This window comes from Mycteria americana, chromosome 2 (assembly GCF_035582795.1).
Source record: "Mycteria americana isolate JAX WOST 10 ecotype Jacksonville Zoo and Gardens chromosome 2, USCA_MyAme_1.0, whole genome shotgun sequence".
Taxonomy (NCBI): domain Eukaryota; kingdom Metazoa; phylum Chordata; class Aves; order Ciconiiformes; family Ciconiidae; genus Mycteria; species Mycteria americana.
The window spans coordinates 153,549,613-153,570,810 of NC_134366.1; the positions used below are offsets into that span (position 1 = coordinate 153,549,613).

At 40.8% G+C, this 21,198-nt stretch overlaps 1 protein-coding gene across 1 annotated transcript in view; it reads right to left on the reverse strand.

The window, feature by feature from the left end:
• DPYS (dihydropyrimidinase) overlaps positions 1-21,198 on the reverse strand; it is a 33,483-nt gene that overhangs the window by 12,108 nt on the left and 177 nt on the right. The window contains exons 2-8 of the mRNA XM_075495758.1: positions 20,104-20,379; positions 16,098-16,256; positions 13,737-13,916; positions 12,385-12,574; positions 5,075-5,231; positions 3,931-4,072; positions 1,785-1,927 (exon numbers count right to left, since the gene is read on the reverse strand). Of these exons, the coding sequence (XP_075351873.1) occupies positions 1,785-1,927; positions 3,931-4,072; positions 5,075-5,231; positions 12,385-12,574; positions 13,737-13,916; positions 16,098-16,256; positions 20,104-20,379 (1,247 nt within the window). The remainder of the gene's footprint in view (positions 1-1,784; positions 1,928-3,930; positions 4,073-5,074; positions 5,232-12,384; positions 12,575-13,736; positions 13,917-16,097; positions 16,257-20,103; positions 20,380-21,198) is intronic.

Here is a 21,198-nt window from a genome sequence, read left to right on the forward strand (position 1 = left end):
GATAATGCACATGAAAATCTCTCTGACCCAGCGCTGGGCAGGCCTCTGTGTTTATTGGGGTTGACACTCCTAAAACTTCTTTTGCTGGTGCTACCAGGTTTTTTTGTGGGACTTCTGAATAGCAACCTCGATGTCCTCAAGCTTTGCAGATTAAAACACAGAATGCTTTTCCTCTCACTCTCACATGTTTTTTGTACTCATTAATATACTGAAATGCATGAGAATTGCATTATCAAAAATTCAAAAACCAGAAGATTGGTCAAGATAATATTGTTTGTGTAAGGTAAATCTAGGATTAGGGCTTTTTTTCCTCCATTTCACTTGGCTCCAAATCAGACTTGACCAGTTATGTTTCAAAACTTTCCTCTACCATGAGGGGAGTCTTTAACTCTTTTTTTTAAAAAACAAAGGCTGAAAATCTAATGCCATCTGAGTTACAACAGCTCAGGCTTTAAGAACAGCAAACACTGTGATACCTTGATGAAAGCTGGCCATACTGTCATCATGCCCAACACCCCACAAAGCTCATCTAGGGTTAGTGATTCCTATCTTCTGTAGATTTACTATTTGGATGACACTGATGAAGAGATTTCAAGGAGGGTCAATGTGTGCCTTCAGGGCAGTTGTATGCTCACACTGCTCACTAGAGCTGAGCCTAAGACAAAAGCACCGTCCCAGCTCACCTCCTGACCTGCTGCTGCTGCTGCTAAGTGCAGAGCTGGATGCGGTCAGATGCAAGCCTCAGCTGTTAAAGTGCCTGCAGATTTAAACTAACCTGCTCAGCACTTAACAGTGGAGATGCACTTGCACAGCCCATAGGCACCTCAGCTGAGAAAGACAACTCCCCAGGTGAGCTTGCTCTGTGACAGCCAGCTGCCAGACCATTTCCAGGCAGTTTAAACAAGACCAGGATGGGCACAAGAGCCAGAGCAAGACTCAAGACATATAATTCTTGAGATGTTTATAGTGGCCTGAGTATGGAGCTAGCTGATGGTGTGAATATACCCGAAGACACGAATTAGCTGTAATGCGCAGTATGCTGTGTGAGTTGAGGCTCCCAGGAAGACACTGCATGCCTTTTGTAGCAAAAATGCAGCGTGGCATCAAGTCATGCAGGGTGAGGCATAAGCACACCTTTTGTGCATCTGTTGTTGGTGTGACAAGCTCTATTCTAGCAGACTTACTGTGCACAAAATCGGAAAACTCCGTAAATAAAAGCATAAGCATGCACAGCTTGAGCTTCAGAACTAAGCTCATTCCTGGCTCTACCACTATATTTGCTCTATCAGCTAGGGAGAAGACATTAGGAGGGCAAGACCCCACACTTTCACCACCCATCCTGACCACCTTTGAATATGTTTGAAGTAGCTGTAAGATCAAAACACAAGCTTGCAATGGGTCATCCAGCAGGAACACAGGCTCCTCTCCCTTCCCTTTGCAGTGGGAGGAAGCTAAACATACTCTAGCACTTAACAGAGTTACTCTAAGATCCCAGAGTGGTTATTCTCACTCTTAGGATACCAAGGCCTGGTAGCATACTGTACAGTCCTTGTTATTTTTGCACTTGGTCAGCAATCTAGGAGAATTTTTTTAAGTCCATCTAGCAATCAAAGATCTCTGCTTATGTACACTATTGTAGGAGACAAATAACCTGTAAATAATTCATATGAAGTGCTGTGAAAAACACCAAAGCCTCACCCCAAAGGCTTATTGCTGTACAGAAGCTTTGAGGTATTTTTTCCTGCAGAGAGGCTGGATGGGAGGAAATAACTACCCATACATACCTTGTAGCTTTGGGATCCCAAATTACGATGTCAGCATCAGAACCTACAGCAATTCTCCCCTTCTTCGGATAAAGGTTAAAGATTTTTGCTGCATTTGTACTGGTAACAGCTACAAATCTGTTTTCATCCATTTTTCCACTGTACTGCAGAAGAGTACACAAAAGCAAACTCATTACTTTTTTAAACGAGGAGTAAAAAAAAAGTTCCTGTTGTTTAAAAGGCTAGGATGAGTGACAGCTCTCTTCCAACATCACATCAATATTTTTTTTAAATGTCACACTGAAGAGTTTAAAAGAAATAAAAATAACTATTTGTCTCAGATGCCCATACTGCAATGTACATTCACTGAATATGATAACTTTATCTTACTTTATCCCACAGCAAAGGGAAAAAAAGACAACTTTAAAGCCAAACATTCTGTGGATCCAGTCCAAAGTCAACTGAAATCAAATTTTTTAGCTGGCTTACAATCTGTAGTCCTGCTCAGCAGTTTCCTCAGGAGACATAACATCTCTCAAGTATCTAGGCTTTGGAAACTGGTGAGACAGTATTAAGGAGAGCCTAGAAGGTGATAAAGGAGAGGCAAGGCACAATGTGTAATATAGGAAAGGTGATTTGTAAATCTCTTCAGCAATAACACAGAGGATAGTACTGTTCAGTAAATATTTGAGATCAAGTAGTATAAAAAACAGATTTGCTGATGTAACACATCAGCAAAATGGCAAACAATAATGGATACACATGTGTCTTGGGACTATCCACTGCTACATAACTAATTTAATCCAGCCTCTGTGACTGTTGTTTGCTTGGAAAGCCAGCTACACTGGCAGTAATATTGTGCATAGGTCAGTCTAGGAATCAGAATGTCATAAAAACATGTTTATGTGGTGGCCTGTGAGCAGTCATCTGAGGAAGAAAAGCATAATGAAAGTGGTGAACACTGCTTTTCCGAATAATGGTGTGTGGGAAGGGAAGCAAGCTTTCCAGACAAAATCTCACAGTTGTGTAATATTTTACGAGTAAGAAAAGGGAGGATATCACTGATTGAAGAACCTTTTGAAAAATTATCTTGCCCAACAGGATACACTGTTCAAAAGCAGCACTGATGTACATATTTATGTCTCCCTTTCATACTAACCGTAAACTAGATTATATTCCAGTTTACACCACCAATAATCACACTAGAGCTATGCCACAGGCGAATATAGGCAGGAAGTCTGCTTTGTACACACCAACTGGAGCTGAATCCCAAATACAGATAAACAGGAGAAATTCTGAACCACATCCTTACCAAGTGTGTGAGGTAGATAATTCTACTGTGACAAATAAATACGCTTCACAGTGTGTTATCAACAAGACTTCACTACTGCAAGATAACTTAATATTAATTAGAAAGTTGAACTACAGCCTCTGGAACATAACAGTATGGTATTAGCCAGAGCAATCGTAACACCCAGTAAGCAGCAGATCCCTCACAAAATTGCCTAACCTCCCCCTCATCAGTCTACCCCACATCCAAAAAAGTCTGGCCACTAGCTTTCATATTTATGTTTGTTTAGAGCCTGAAGGGCATTTTCCTGAGAAGCACCAAGCATTCTTGTGATGGCACTGAGGCCAATGGGACTTGAAGGTGTTCATCTCATCATATCACAGGACTGAGCCATGCATTAGAGAAGCATTTATTATCTCTAGCTTGTTTCCCCTGGCTGAAAACACAAATTAGAAGTTGACAGGCACACACCCAGTGTAGAAGCTCCTCCACAGCCACATTTGAGAAAGACCAAGGAGGAAAAAATACAGAACTGACCAAGTCGAAACTGTGGGCACCTCTTTCCTTTTACTTTCCTCTCATCTGTTGAAAAAAATGTTGCAAGTAAATGTACTGTGCACTACCGCTGAAACAATAGCAGTCCTTTGCTGCTAAATGATGGAAATGATTCTCTAGTGCTACTTTTTAAGCACTAAGAATCTTCTATCTCCCAGGACCATAAAGTGACAGTTAGTAAGGACTCTGTTATGGTATTTGATCACAGAGTTATCCTATGACAAATACACTTGATAAAACTGGAGAGTTCATACTGCTGAGAGATTACATTTTGTTGGCGAAATCAATTACCTCCATGTTCAGACATCTTGATATACTTACAACGCCTTTTTCCCATATGACTGACATCCTGTCCTCCACACCATTCACTCCATTAGGGATTTTTGTGAAGTCATCTTTCCCCAGAGCTTTCTGGCAGATGTCAAAGGTGCAATTGTCAGTCCCTGTCACAGACAGGTCATCACTATGGAGAAACAAAGTTCATTATGAATTAGAGCATGTACCAGACAGTGCCACATAGGAAAATCTGTTGCAAGGCTGGGTAGATCCAGCCATCCCTTCTACAAGGAAAAACTGATATGCCCTGCCAGTCTGTCTTCAGTCCTATCCTCCAAGAGTAGCTCCACAGTAACAGCCAGTTCACCAATGAAGCAGTTTCCTCTTCAGAAACCCCTCAGAAGAAACCAAGCACCAAAAATAACACTTTTACTTTGGATATGCCAAAGGTCTCCCACAAATGGAGGGCTGTCCCACCTTGCCCAGAGCAAAGGGCTTGGTTCCATCCTCACTTAGAGCAATTTTAGACTGTGTCACTCCATATACCCTGTGAAATTACTACGGATCTGCACAACCATCAGTCACTGTTAAGACATACCATCACCGACTCTTCAGTCAAATTCAACCCTTTTGTGGAGTTAAGCTTTATTGGTAATGAAATATCAGTAAACTACACATTTTGTTAACTGCAAGTATCTGAAGGATACTTCTGTTCCTACTTCTTCTGAAGGAGATGTTATAAAGTGGACAACTCATATCTACTTTCGGAAGTCAGCAGGCTTAGTTTTTATGCAGCATCCAAATTTCAAGTAAAAAAGGCAGCTGACAACAAAACCCAGCACTCTTAGCTGTGACCCCACTTTTACACATTTCCAACCGACTTACAGCCTTACTGTCCCCCTGGTCATGTTTCAATTTTTGCTGCAGTATTAGCAAGGCAAGGCTTATTGATTAAAATCAAATGGGGACAGAAGGCCACAAGAGTTCAGAGAAACAAAATCTGAACACTTTCTAATTTCTGTAACAAAAAATGTTTTTCATCTATGGTTTCACCTTCCATTTCTCCTTCCTGATAATGTAACATTCTGTACTTAGAAAATCTCCAGGGCATCAACCTGTTATTATATACTCCAGACAGAATTTGCTGTGTATTTGGGCATCAGCTGTCACTGTTTGTTCATCTGCTTACTTGGCCAGTAAGTTCATGAGGAAACCAGGAGTAGATGGATCTGGTCTCAGTGGAGGTCCCATAACATACGCTGCAGCATGAGCCCAGTCTTTATTCCAATAGTTGGTGCCATCGGTGCCAAGGCTAGCAGCAATAGGCTCCCCATAAACCACCTTTCCTGAAAAAGGTAAAGCAATAGCATCATCATCAAACAATATAAAAATGCATATCATGTATTTTCTCTGTTCTGGATCTTTTTGGTGGCAATGGATTTAAATTTGAATGAGTGTTTCAAATTAAACACCAACATATGGAAGGACATAATAAACTAAGCTATAACACAGCATCTCTGTTCTGAATATTCTGCTGGTGATCTCCCAATATATTTCCTCATAGGAACATTGCTTGGGCAAGTTTTTTAATTAAATTGTTGACAGATATATTATAATGGGTTTTACATATTGTTTACCAGGCATGTGATTGAGATTTCAAAAGGAACACAGTCCTCAGTTGCATTAACTATGTTCAAGATGCTTATATTTCTTGGTAGCACCTGTTTGGTGCTCTGAAATTATTGACTGTGTAACAATGTAAGTTAATATATACAGCATACAGACTTTGCAAGGTGGTACTTTTAATTGTCAGGCTATAATTGTTCCTGGAAGAACAATATAGCACCAGACATAAATTTAAAGAGTGTAAAAACATTTCCAAAAAAACCCCCTATAAATTAAATAATTTTAAAAGTTATTTCCCAAATTTTAACCTTTAATTCTTTGCTGCACAGTATTCCAGATTCCTCAGAAGAGGATGTCAACCCAGACCAGCTGTTAGCCTTTGGATAGAGCTAACATATTTTAACTGTTTTTTCATGGGTTTGAAACTCATCAAAAGTCATCATTTTCAGTTTGAAACATGGGTTTGAAACTCATCAAAACAAAATAGGAGATGAAACAAGATGTTTCACTCCCTGAGGAGGTGGTCCAGCCACTTTGCAGTTCTCCAGGTGACAGGTGGTAATGCCCCTGACTGTGACGGTCACCAAAGAACCAGAGGGAGCTGGGACCTCACACACCCACTCATAGGCTCCTTGATGCTGGTTAAAGGCAGCCTCTGCTGGATCCCAGCAAGAGCTTTCTCCCTCCCCTGCTCCCTACAGACAGTGGGTATCTTGCTACGTATCCCAGATTTCAATCCAGGGACAATTTTTATTAGAACTATCACTACATTACCCCAGCAAGGGCTCAGCTGGTAATTGCTTGGTGATAACAAGACAGTGACCTTTCTCTGGCTTTCTGCATGTGAGTCAGGCATTCACTGTACTGCTGGAAAATAGCAAAGCAAACCTTTGCAGATTTCTCTCTGTACATTAGATTCTGGTACTTCTGTGAGCTACTGGATTATAACTGCTACACTAGCATAGGTAGCTACTGAGGAGCTCAATTCTTTTCAAAATATGTTTCCCACTGCAGTAGTGTCATTCCTTAAATTTTCTGTGCTAGACTTGCAAAAAGGCCTCATACCATTTAAAACCCATAGTTCTACAGTTATTTCTACAAGGTTTCAAGACCTGCTCTGACATTACTACACTGTACATTTACTCCAAGTACTACACAGTATAACTTCTGCCACAACTTAAAGACTCCCTATTAGCATTATTAATTTGCTATAACCATCTCAGCATGCTCTGACATGCTGTACATGCTTGTTTCGTACTGACACTTTGGCTTGGAGCATTCTAAGCTCCCAGTCCCACTTATCTACATATTTACAGGTTTACACTTGGGCTCAGAGGGAGACCACCACCACTTTGGGACTGGAAATCATGACTTAAGCAGTTATTTGCTGGTTTTTGCAGCTTATTTTCAAAACCTAAAGCACTGGGTATGAGGCCACCCATGTAAGTGATACGTCCACTCAGTGAATAAGGAGGTTTGAGTCAGATTAGTGTTTTCCTAATTCAGAGCTGCTGCAGGAGTTAGGGGGATCTTTGCCTTCCTTGGGCAACTCCAAACACAGTATTTGAGGGCAGGCTGCCACAAACCTAGATATATACAGAAAAAGTCCTGCGTATATAACCAATCTCCTATATTTACTTATTAGGCTTTTGACAGATTTTTAATAAGCAAAGTCAGTGGAAATTGGGGGAGGAGGAAGAGTGGTGCGGTGTGTGTCTTTCCTACTGCATCTAAACATGCTAAAGAAGCCTTAATCCAAACCTAAACTATGAATCATTAGGACATAGCTATAAATAATAAAAGTTAAAATGATAGGAAAGGAGTAAATGTTTAGCTTCCATAAATAATTTTATTATCTCAGTTTCACAACATAAAAATGAAGTCTCCAAGCTCACAGTTGTAGATGCTGAGTTGATTCTAACTCAGGTACCACAGCTGATGACAGTATTTCTGCAGTCAGAATTTGACCTGAGCAGCTCCCCTTGTTCCCATGAGTGGGAAGGAGTACAAGCCATTTCCTCAAGTGATTTTGTGACTGAACACTGCAGCTTCAACGGACTACATCTGGACACTTCTGCTGACTGTGCAATTTCTTGCATTTCATTTGGACCGTGACTAGCCAGACTGCAGGGTGCAACAATATCAAGATTCTGCTTAATCCAAATAACAAGAAAATTCTGCATTAAGGCTCTTTTAGCTCGATTGGCAATGAGGAAATTCTGCATTAAGGTTCTTTTAGCCCGATTGGCTTCTGCCTATAGGCATACAACTGGAGTAATGCGGTAATAAATCTTTCCATTTGTTATGTTTTCCTGCATTCAATAAAAATAGTAAGCAGAAAGTGTTCTGCTGTTTGGTCTTTCTGACATCTCTGAGCTGCTGGAAAATAGCTGTGGATTTTGTGACTTCATCAGATGCCCAAACTGGCTGGCAAGAGCTACTTTATAACAAAGAAGAACACACAACTACAATTTATGTTACCACCTATCAGAACTCAGAAAGAGCTATAATCTTGAGAAACGCCAACTAACATTTACAGACTTGAAAAACTGGTCCTTGTGTGCTTATTCTAGTAAAAGTTTCAGAAGCACTTAACATAAGGTCATATAGGGCAAAGACACTCACTGACCAGCTATGATCTGAAAGAAGCAGAACTGCAAGGCAGGGTTTATTGAATCAGGCATAGTATTGCATCAATTAGGCCATCTACAGTCTGAACCCGAGCTGTCCTGCATGCGCCAGCTAAAAAGTTGGCATTTTGAGTTGCACTCCTGTGCTCAGAATCAGCTTGAGAGTCTGTATACCCACAGCTATGGACATGCCCTTCCTCTCACTAAGAGCAGACCTAACCTGTGACTGATGGTAGGAGGTACCAACTTTATAAGTCTAAGCAAGCTTCTTGTGATCTGACCAAGTACGTATTTTTTGTATGCATTTTTTTAAAAGGGAGAAATCTTTTAAAAACTGACTTTTTAGTAAGATGCTCCTCTCCAGTTCTAATCTGCACTAGAAAGTCTTATTTCCTGAGCTGTAACAGCACAGTTAAATGGGCAAAGGGACATGATCGCTAGTCTTTAGTACACTTAGAATGAAAGCATTTTTAAGTGGGAGGAAGTATAAGTAAGTCACATATGCCTACATTACATTTTATTAGCCTTCCTTCCCCGTAGGTGTTACTGGCCGAAGGAATGGGTGACAGGGCCACATTAGTTTTCCCTAGTAAGTTCACATCAGGTAGTCCTAACAAGGAGAGGGAGCAGCACTGCTCGACACCAGCGCTCTACAGCCTTGTCTTCTCATTGTAGGGAAGACACACAATAGCAGAAAAAGGATCCTCTTTGACGTCCCACTCAAGAGAATGAGACTGAGCACACAGAGATATCGGACTGCCCTTCTGTGGAAGCAGACAGTTCCTCTTCCTATTCCAGCAAGATTCAAGATCATGGTCTGCCCAGAGATGAAGAAACAGCCCACTGAGATGAGCAAGAACAGTTCTCACAGAGAGGTGCTGCCTTTGACCCTCTCAAATGGAGAAACAGTGAACCATTGCTTTCAGCAAACAGGCTGGTAGGGCCCGGAAAGAACAGAATGGGGACATGAGTTAACCTCTCCCTCTTCAACACAGTCACACGTGGAAATCTTGGATTTCCTGTTGAATATTCAGCAGCAATGTAGCTGTTGCTAATGTACATGAAAAACATGCTGGTACAATCTGGAGATTTCCTTCAGTGACCAGTGTTGCTGGAGATCAGAGCAGACATAGATGGTGGACTTTGGCATGGAGGGGAGAAGGAAAGATGGTCACTCATGTGATTCCCCTAAAGTTTGCTTATTCTAGTATAAGAACTAGTATCCCTTAACAGTCTGTGTGATTGATTTTAGCCTTTAAGGTCTAAGCCACAGCTCACTGAAGACAACAGAATTATGCCTACTGTCTTCAGCAAACTGGATCAGGCCTTTGGTCTCTAGCTCTAATATTGTTGTTTGCCTTGTATAGCTAAATGAGGGACAAAGAAGAACTGGGCTCTGACTTACATTTTTGACTAGGGAAATCACCATCCCACAGATTTTGAGAAGCAATGCTTCAACTCTGGTATCACACTGTCACCCAGAAAATAGATGACGCTCACTGAAGATCAGCCTCTCCCCTTTTGAGGTCAGTGATGGAATAAGCAGGGATATCAATATCCCCCCGACATGGGCAGGGAGGAATATGCACCCACACACTGTACTTCATGCTAAGTGCTTGGAAAGGAACATGAAAAATTTCATAATTGTAAATAGCAGGAAGCTAGCATCAAGAGATGGAGAAATAATCTTTAAAAGATTAATAAACTGCATTAGAGTGAATACTTCAAATGCTTGAGAGCCTTCCTGTATTTAAGAGTTTACACAGCTTTCAGAGTGGTTTTAACCTGTCCAAGTTGAATATCTTTCAGCAAAATATTTGGGTTTCATTTATGTCACTCACTCAATACTTTGAGAATTTTTTTTTTTGTCTGGAACTCCTTGTTTTGTATTACCACTTTTAATTGAAGAATGGAAAATAACTTTTACTGAAACAAAGAACAATGAATTTCTAATTGCCAGAATTTATACAGATCAGCCTCATTAAAAACTATAATATCTTTGTACCTATCTTTGTGGTACACTAGCTATCTTTTGAAATTTCTTAACCAATCCTAGATTTCTGTTTCCTAAACAGTATACTTCCATGAAAATAGAAATTAATTATGGAGAGATGTTATACGTTGCTGTGCACAAAGGCAAGCATTGATGATTCTGACTGCATGAACCCAGGAAGCTATAAAATCCAATTTGCACCACAATAAGCATAAGTTGTACCAATTTCTTCTTTTTACACATCGAAGAAGCATACTGTTATCAAGTCAGTTATCATACTGGCACAGCAGCCTATTCTTACGACACATGCCTAACAATATTTTACAGTATTTACTATCAGCATAGAATTTTGTACTTGAATACTGTGTTATAAAACGCCACCTCCTATCTTAGCTCTTTTATGTTCACAGCCAGTGTTTCATCTTTAATCTGGGTATTTTAACTGTTGTTACAGCTTCTTGTAGTTAATGTTGACATCACACCCGTGAATGTAAAAATAACTGTACACTGATGGATATAATCCACATTACCAGCAGCACTGTCATCTAGTGGAGGAATCCAATATAGCACAGTACCAAAAGATGTGCTAGTAAAAAATATACTGGTGGATTCTTTTATAAACTTGAACTACTGATAAGTCTTGCTAGAAGTCATAGTCAATACATACTCCACATAAACATATCCATCTATATTAGCACAATGATGTCATGCTGGTTTTCACTGCACTTTCCTCAAGCTCTCATACTCTGCATTTTGATATTAATAATCTACGCCCCCAATGCAAGCATTATCTAAAGCCAAGAAATAAGGAAACTGAGGTGTACATGCAATTAGGTCAGATGAACACAAGCTGAGATGTAAAAAGATAAGGAGAGATATTCCATAAAGTTTTAGGTCCTCCAAATCACGGGCCTCTGCCCTGCTCCTTCCACCCATATAATGTCTCCTCACAGTGCTGGTTCCACAGGCTGCTCTGGATTAACTTACAGGTGATGAGGTAAAACATCCTGAATGCCTACAGCCTTCAGGCTGCTTCTAGCCTGCCCTACAGATGGTCAAGAGGGTCAGGCTCCCTTGGCTGACCAGAACTATTTATGAACCCTGCAGTGCATGACCTGAGAAAACGTTCCCTGGAGGGAATTGAGGCTTTCAGACACTGTTATCGTCACAATGATTTCTAAGTGCCCGGTGAATAGGAGTCCTGGTCATGCCATGGCGCTGTCTGTAAAAACATGGTGTGGTCTCTCTTGTAGAGTTTCTCATCTAAATAGCTGCTAATAATTGCTTGCAGACTATAACTCAAGGGAGGGGAATAGCAGAGCATATATTGTCTTGGACTGGTCACATAATTTTTAATGCAATAATGCTGTTCTGGCCATCACTTTGACCTTGGAGGTATAGTACGAAGGAGAAAAAAAGTTTGCTCTGGGGAGAAGGGAAAGTCTCAATCCCAGCTGCTGTTCTCCCACACTTCTTAGCTCCCTGTGCTGGTTTCGGCTGGGGTAAAGTTAATTTTCTTCATAGTAGCTAGTATGGGGCTATGTTTTGGATTTGTGATGGAAACAGTGTTCATAATACAGAGATTGTTTTAGTTCCTGCTGAGCAGTGCTTACACAAAGTCAAGGCCTTTTCTGTTCCTCACCCCACCCCACCAGCGAGTAGGCTGGGGGTGCACAAGAAGCTGGGAGAGGACACAGCTGGGACAGCTGACCCCAACTGACCAAAGGGATATCCCATACCATATGGTGTCACGCTCAGCATATAAAGCTGGGGGAAGAAGCAGGAAGGGGGGGACGTTCGGAGTGATGGCGTTTGTCTTCCCAAGTCACTGTTATGCACGATGGAGCCCTGCTTTCCTGGAGATGGCTGAACACCTGCCTGCCCATGGGAAGTAGTGAATGAATTCCTTGTTTTGCTTTGCCTGAGTGCATGGCTTTTGCTTTACCTATTAAACTGTCTTTCTCTCAACCCACGAGTTTTCTCACTTCTACCCTTCCAGTTCTCTCCCCCACCCTGCTGGGGGGGAGCGAGCGAGCAGCTGCGTGGTGCTTAGTTGCTGGCTGGGGTTAAACCACGACGCTCCCCTTGGGCCCCACAACACACACACACACAGTTTAGACATCCCACTCCAAGAAATTCACCCATGTTCTGATGGCACCTATGAGAAGTAGGATACTGATGGTATGTTTGGTTTTCCATGACCCTTCCTCCAATGCCATTGACCGAGCATAAAAGAATTAGGACTTTTACCTTGTCTTCGTGCATTACTTATCACCCTTGCTGCAGATTTACTCATTACATGGACTACAAAAAGGGGGCAGTTTACAGCATTTGCTATGGTAATTGCTCTCTGCGTAGCTTCAGCTTCCACTTCTTCAGGACGACATAGCTCATGCCCCTCAGGGCCAGTTATTCCCATTGCCAGCATCTTCTTTGCACCCTGAACACCACACAAAAACAAATAAGAGTCAGCTAAAGTGCAACCATGGTGTTGTGAACATGCTGTCAGCCAAATGGATCCTAAACCAGCCGCTGCAGCTAGTTTGAGAAAAAACCCAAGGCAGTTATGATTTTTTTTCAAGAGAAGTTATTGTTGTGTTATCTGAAATCCACTATATCTCTCAATAAAGACAGGTCTCAGAATACCTAAGTGACTTCAGAGAACACACTCCACTGGCTTGCAGGGATAAATAACCACTTTTGAAAATCCTACCTCTCTCGATATGTACTCTTAAATGATCACAGCCAGTAACCGAGATGACAGTACTAACCCCTTATTGGAAAAAAAATTGAAAGATCCTTACTAAGCACAAAGATACACATCCAGAGCCTCTGAATGAGGCTCCAAGGTTTTAAAGAGGCATAAGATTTTGTCCCCACTATATTCCAGGAACTTATGCTTTGCTGATTTGAGATTCCTTAGCAATAAATTCACTTCCATTATGGGACCTGGGGCAAAGTCAAAGCACTATTGACTAGAATAGTTGAAGAAACTCAAAGACATCAGTGTAGTTATACCCCCAGTGCCTCCACACAACACTAAGATGGCAGTAGCAAGTGTGAAGTGAGGCTAACTATGCATAAAGGGACGTTGAGACTTTTGTGCCCAGTCAGTGAAACTTTCTCCATACTTCTGGATTCATTCCTGTTAGATGAGCTGACTATGTTTGGAGAGACCTAGGGTTAGGCATCGCACACCTGATGTCTAAATACTTGGCCAGGTGCTCCCCCTTTGACCTGGTTGATGGTCAGGATCTGATTGATGCTTTCTTTGTCAGTCAAGTATACATATTACATTGCAAGTATATATATTATACTGCAAGTATATATATATTGTACTGCAAGTATAACTCTCATTATAACAGGATCATTTGCCTCCTGCCTACCCTGAACCCAGGACTCCAGGTTACAATTTCTTAGCCCACCACAAGCATCCTTTAGCATCTTGGCCAAGATGTTTGTCTTCAGTTCCATGGAAGTAAAATAGGGTAGAAAAGCCTTTCCCTATGATAAAATGATAGTACTAATACAACTATTGAAGTGCTTAGATAACAGCACCATTTATATTCCTGACTTTGATGGACAAAATGTCAAAGGCCTACCTGTGCAATTAGCTCTCCATTCTCCGCATGGACTTGAGCAACTGCTCCAAGTTCCTTACAGCAGGAAAAGGCTGCATATAACTCTTCATCATTGACCATGTATAGATCTTTATAGGCCATAAACATCTTAAAGGAGTTGACACCTTTGTTTTGAACAAGACTTTTCATTTCTTCCTTCACCTGAAACACAGTCAGCAATTTTCAAAAAACAGCAATATTATATTTTACCTGTTAATAATTTTGTATAAAGAAATTGTAAGTATGAAGGGTGAGCCTTTACTCACCCATCAAACATACGTTCAGTCCAAACAGCCTAAGTCACATATTTAAAGACTGACTTATACTATTCTTCTTGTATCAAATTGATTCTCAAAGTATATAAACCAGTACCACTGCAGTGCAGATATTGGAAGCACAAGCTAATTGCAGGAAGGCAATGCTTTTTCCAAAAGATAGTGAAACAGAATTTTATTAAAAAAAAAACTCCTAATGTTGAAAATACCCAGTCCAATATTACAATCAATGTATCCAACTTATAGAGTATGGAGATTTGTGCAAAATTTAATTTCAAAATTGGATTGTAATAGGCTTCAGCTTCTAGCAAATAAAAGAGTGACAGAAAAGATCTTATCTCCTAGAGCTTTGTTCTGACTAAACAACACACAGCCTTTTGAAATATTTTGTTGTCAAACAAAATGGCTCTAAAACTCTAGATGCAAGCCTGCTTTTTTTCTTATATGCACTCCTTGATAGGATTCCCTGCTTCTGCTAGAGTCTGTGAAGCCCAGCAAAACATTATGTCCCAAAGAAGGAAAGAAAGATGCAGAATTTAGCCCAAAGGTTTCTTGTGCAGCTGGTTAGCTAGAATGATCCATTACCTAACTTTGGCTCCCTTCCCAGTAAAATGATGGTGACAGTAATTGACATGTATCTGCAATGCTATTACAATTTCCATGGGATGAATTCCTCTCAAAAGGAAAACATTATTTTTCATCTTCTCTCTAATAATCTGGTTAGATCTGCCCAAGAAAGGTGAGAGATTGATATAAAACTCAAGGAAGTTTTCTGGATTTATCCAGAGGAGGGATGGGAGCATAACTGGAGTGGGAATTATCAAACAAATAAATACCTGACGTAAGGCCCTGCTCTGGCACAAATATAGAGGCATGTCATTTATTTTCTTCTTCACCAATTACTATGACTAAGGGAAGGCATTGTAAAGAATGTATGTTTTTAATCAATACTTTAAATCCTGAAGAGATGATAGCTAATTAGAAGGGCATGAAATATCAAAGTCTGCTTTACCCAGGTCTTTTACAGCTACAAAACATCAGACCTTTCTATTTCTTTCAATCTTGGCCTTTAAAAACAGTTAACTTCTTAACATAAACCAGAACATTTCACTGATTTACACCTCCCCAGTTTTATTGGATTTTTCAGTACAATTCCACTGTTCTCTACTAAGGCTGTTTCAAATGCACATTCCGCAGACTTCAGTGGAGAATTTATTTTATGTCTTTGCTTTGAGCTACAGGTTGGGCTCAGTCTGTTTAGTGCTCAGTGCACAGAATACTAAAGATGGGGTGTTTGCAGAGTGAAGGCTTTGGTTTATACATTTTAAAAGTTAAAAATTAAAGGGAGTACTCATATTTAAAAGTGACATTTACTTAATATAACTATGTACTGATGCATGTTCTCTGAGGATCCAAAGTGGTCTTGTAAAACCTGGGTCAGGTTCAGATAGATGCCAAGCACCTGAAAAGTTAACTTATTCAGTAAAGCTTTCAGGCTATCAGCAAACATTCATGCAACAAGGACAATTCTCACATATGTAAATTCCAAAAATAGATAGTTTTTTAGATAATCTCACATTCAAGTAATTACTGACTCCAGTCCTGCTTTACTTTAAGGAGATATTACTGCAGTCACTCAGGAATAGAACTCTTCCTTTACAAATAAAGTTAAGTAGCGTATTTTTCAGGTACGCCCTTATTAAAAAAAAAAAAATAACACCAAGACTCAACAGGAGCATAGATTATCAAGTGTTCAAGTTACAAAAGCCAAAATTTATGCAAACGCCTCTTGCCCCCTCTGGCCTGCCTGGTCTTAGTCTTGCACAACTGCTTCCTTTCCCTTTAATTTTGTGCGGTATTATCCAAAGATGTAGGCTATCTGCAGACTTTCTTTATTTTTTCAAATACATGTACTTTTAGAAGTATGTGGACTATTTCAAATGTAGTTTTTACACACAAAAATACACTAACTATTACACCGCCAGCAAGCTATATTTAGCACGTGAGGACTAATTCAAAGCAGGTGCAGTACTAATTCATGGAATTGAAAATCAGCTGTTGTGTCTACCTTGTTGCTCCACCATGTAACTGCCACGTGCAGTGCATAATCACAGCAGACTTTAGGGTCTGCCCAGCTCTTCCATGTATCAAAGGCTTCAATAAGAGAACAGCCTTTCTGAGGGATGGCAAAGTCGATGATCATAGTGGTTCCTCCTGCTATAGCAGCCTGAAAGCAAGAAAGTTAATATTTAGCAATCAGAGAGAATGCAATTTCCTCCCACCCTCTCTGATTCCCTGTGCAACAATTAATCTTGATATGCTGAAAAGCCAAAAGCCACTGAAGAGTTTCCCTGACTAAAGTCTGAATTTGCAAAAAGATTGTGGAGATTAATTTCACCTCCTTTGAGAAGGATGTTCTCAAACAGGTATTGAGGAGAATCATGGGGAAATTCTCAGACTGAAGGAGAAGTTTTCACATAGGTACAAAATCTGATCAAGGATTTGGGGACAAGTCTGCAGCATTCATGCATCAGTGAGTTTCCTTAAGTGGGTGGGATCACAGAGAAAGGAGAGCATCAGAAGACCATAGTCAACTTGAGAAATGCTTCTTCAGAGTCTACGTAGTTGAAAAAACAAGCCTGTGTGACAGGAAAGTATTAAGGGGCAGACATACAACAAAAAAAACCCCAGATTCAGTTTGAAAATCCAGTGTGAAAATTCCCAAACTCTTGCCAAAAGGATTTTTAAAGTGTTTTAAAATTATTTTTATTACTGACAGGGTATCATTTAGTAAAACTGCATAGCAGGTTTTGAAATAGAAAGAGGTATTTACATCCTCCATATAACTATTTACAAGTAAATAGATAAACAAACAACAATTTTACTTTATGTATGTTATGAGGATCAAAAATTGCTTTTTAACCGATAATTTTCATTCTCCTTTATGGACAATTGAATTATTACTTTTTTTTTTCTTTTGAAGGATCTTTGTTAGTCACTCCCAGAAACTGGATCCTCGACTAACAGAAATTGATCCAATATAGAAATTCCTTTGCTGTAATTGTTGCAATCTTCCAATTAGCGAGATCCTCCCTATTGCTCTGAACAATCATCCCTTCGCACAACAGGTACAACCAATTCAAATCAAAATATACACAGTTCAAATTCATGCTAAATTACTCTTCCTATTTCTAGATCAATCAGCCCCTTCCTTCCTTCTCTCCACTTAGGAATCAGAAGCAAAATCATAAATATGTCAGAATATTTTGCAAAAAAAGAAGTTTGGAGAGTGACATAAACAGTTTTGAATCTGTGGTGAATTCAGCAGAACATTTTCTCCAAAAGAAGTTGTTCAAACTCTCAATTTTTTTTTCCACAAGATAGATTGACTTATTTGTTAAATAGGACTTAGAATTAAAGAATAGTTATAAACTTCAAGAAGAAAAAAGTAATTGGTTCCACAATCCACTTAAAGTCTCTTTTTAGCCCTAACATCTTTTTTCCCCTCTCTTTGTAAAGAGAGGTATTCTGTGCCTTTATTTATTCAACTGAATGGGTAAATCTTAGCTAATCATTGTAGCATATTTTGCAATAGTTGGAACACAACTTTGTCTCTCTGATTCTCTTGTCAAAATATTTGTCGGATTATGACCTTGAGTAGAAAGCTCTGAACACCTGCCAGACTTTGACCTTTAAGAAGGTCTACAATACCTAACTTTTTTTCATCTGATCACTAGGCTGGATCTAGAGTCTTCTTTTATGCACCAAAGTGACTATTTGGACATCCTGTTTTGTGTATGCAGTCTATGATTTGCAGCTTTCCTGTCCAATGCCTCAAAAAGTTATTCAAAAAGTCTACATGCTAACTGAAACTAGTACTTTTTTTGCAAGTTAGCACACGATTTATCTCCTTTAATTTGGGATTTACAGTGTAGGCACCTACATCTGAGTTAGTCTGCATCTTCGGTTCCCCTTAAAGTCAATGAAGGCACTTGAAGAATGAGATCACTTACACCTCAAGCAGATGCCTTAAGAGAAATCCACAGTCACTGCTGTTTCTTTTACATGTTTTCTCCTGTCAACCAAAATAATCTTCTGGCTTCAAGCCACATTTGTTTGATTTCTCTTGCAATGTCAAATTTCTAAATACATTGCTGATAATTAGTTTACAAAAATGGTCTTCCCAGATAAATAAAGGATTGTTGCAGAAAATGACAAAACATTAATATATATTTTTGTGTACTGTAAATCATGTAAACGAAGTATTCCAGAAATCAAATTCTGCACTTCATTCACCCAGGAAACATACTTTGTGATGTCTGTAGACAAGCAGAACAGACACTGGGGACTTGATTTTTTTCTCTTCATTTATCACAAAAAGCAGTGTGAAGCCCAAAAACTGTTTGTGGAAGCCATTTTGGTAACCACAATTTTTTTCAAAAAATATTTCTTGCTTATGGACATCTGAAAAAGACAGCATTGTGAGGCCCACATAATAATAGATTCCCTCATTTCCACCAGATAGCTTCAGAAGAGACTTAGTTTGGGGAAAGATATTCCCATGATGAAATTTATAATCCCTTTCCAGCTATCAGTTCTGGAGGTGGAAATTCAATGCTGTAGCTTTCCGTTTATATCTTATCTTATGTCTGACTTGGAGAAACATGTTATCTTTGACATAGCAGCCGTTTTGTTACGGCAGGAAAGATCTGCTGTGATGCACAAAATAATTTTTTGTCAAAGTTTTGCAGAATAATTACAGTCTATTCTAATGAGCCACTATAGAATCATAGAATATCTCAAGTTGGAAGGGACCCATAAGGATCATCAAGTCCAACTCTCTGCTCCTCGCAGGACTACCCAAAACTAAACCATATGACTAAGAGTGTCGTCCAGACGCTCCTTGAACTCTGACAGGCAGGAACTTCCATGCTCATTGACAAGAATGATTCTAGTGCCTAAAACTATCCAGTGTAAAATACTTCCATTCCAAATAACAGCAGGAACACCAGCAAATCTATCTTGAGTTGGAATAAATATTGTTATTGAAAGAAATATGCCTAGTAATTTAAGGATAGCGTACAGGTCACTTGTAGTCTTCCCTTCAGTACTCTGGGCTCAACATTAAAAAAAGCCAAATCCTTGTTAGAGTATGGAAATGTACAATTACACCACTCAAACAATCTAACTCGCACTCTCATGACATGATGGGGGCAAGCAAGAAATGACATTTTCTGTTAAAGAATAGGGTCAATCTAAGCAGGACTGCAAACTTTAAAGATTCTTAATAGTTGTGTGACAGGATATAACAGGCTCTCCGAGGATGCTGGCTAACAGGCAAGCCAAGTAGGGCAATGCAATCCCTTCTGTGGGCAAAGGATTTCAGCCTGCAAAGCAAAGCTCTTAGAAAAGTACCTTATAAATTTTACGGAGCTCTGTATGAGTATTTTTACTGTATGGAGATGATGCATAATACCGTTAACACTAGTAATTGATACACTGCTAATGCAGGGAATGTAATGAGATCAGCTAAAAAGCTGAAAAAAAACCACTCCAAGTGTAAAACTGGGAGAAATGAGAAACTTTTAGAAAGTGTATTTGAACTGGACTTTCACTGAGAGACACAGTAAGGACAGAACTGAATGACAGAAGAAAAGCTTGCATTCCCCCATGCTAACAGAGGAGAAGGTCAGATTACCACAGAAGTGCTCCCAATGCACTGGGGAGTTCAACTGTTGCTTCAGTTAACCTTTGCTCGGAAAAGTATGAAGCTTGTTGCATGTACCAGTGCAAGTTGTAGTCTGCACAGTGACAGCCAGGGTAAATGACTGCGCTTAACACTTGCCACCCACAGCCAGAAAAGTCTCTGAAGGAACCCAAATAACATACTGGTTGAAGGTGGACCTCTGAGTACCCCAACCAGTTATTACAATGTCCCAGCCAAGGGACAGTAACAAGTGCCTGCGCTTGATCCACACTCTATTCTCTCTTTTAGAAGTAATATTGAATAACCAGCAGGCATCACTTTCTAAGAAAGCTCAGATGGACACACAGACACACATATGTGCACCCACCTTTGTTCCTGTATAGAAGTCATCTTTTGACCTGCTACCCATAAAAGGGAACTGCATGTGTGTATGAGTGTCGATGCCCCCAGGGATCACCAGCTTGTTGGTCGCATCCAGCACGACAAGTCCAGCGGGTGGCTCAGGGTTTAGGTTCGGTCCCACCTGCTGCACCACTCCATCTTCCACGTACACATCAGCCACCACAGAGTGGTCGTCGTTCACGACTTTTCCCCCCTTGATCAAAAGTCTCTGCTGAGCCAGGTTTTGGGGCGGCATGGGAGCCTAGAAGGCGAAAGCGAGGCCTCAGCTCAGAAAGTTGCTCTTGCCTGAGAGTATTTCACTGCCCACCCTTCTCCCAGAGCAGCAGGTTATCTCCACATGGCCCTAGACACACACCACACAGTGCTATTTAAACAGACTGCCCTTGGCAGCTCCACCTCCCCCAGTGAAGCACCAATGCCCAGCGTGTGCGGTGAGCCAGCACGCAGGCTGGTGGCAAAGAGCTGGCTTCAGGCCCTGTCTGTTCCAGTTCTCTTTGCCTGGAGAAAGCAGGGCCAGGCTTTCAGGAGGGTCCGGCTGGGTTCTCACGGCACTCGCTCCAGTCTGCCCTGTACACCCTGGGGCTTGAAACACACTGGGCTGTTTTGAAAATGTGGCCACTAGTCAACTTGTGACACCCAAGGGTGACCCAAGCTCTTTGCAATGGGGTTTGAGGAAACCGAGGGTAACCCAAGCTCGCCACAGAGGTGGCCAGGGAGCCCAAGGGTGACCTGAACTTTCCACAGAGGTGGTCAGGGAGCCCAAGGGTGACCCGAGGTCCCTGCAGCCGTGTGTGGGGAGCCTGTGGGTCCTGCCCATGCAGAGGGGCCGGGAGAGTGCAGGGCAGCAGTGGTCCAAGTGTCATGGCCACCGCAGCTGAACCCTCCGCAGGCTGATATGGCAGGGGCCCCTCCACTGCCATGGGACCGAGCCACTGCCGGAGGACACCGGCCATCAGGAACTGCTCCTGAACCGTTTCTCAGAAGATGATCTGCGACACGCAACCCTCAGGACTCAAACACAGCTCTCCCTGCCCCGCCAATGCCACCACTTGGACAGCAC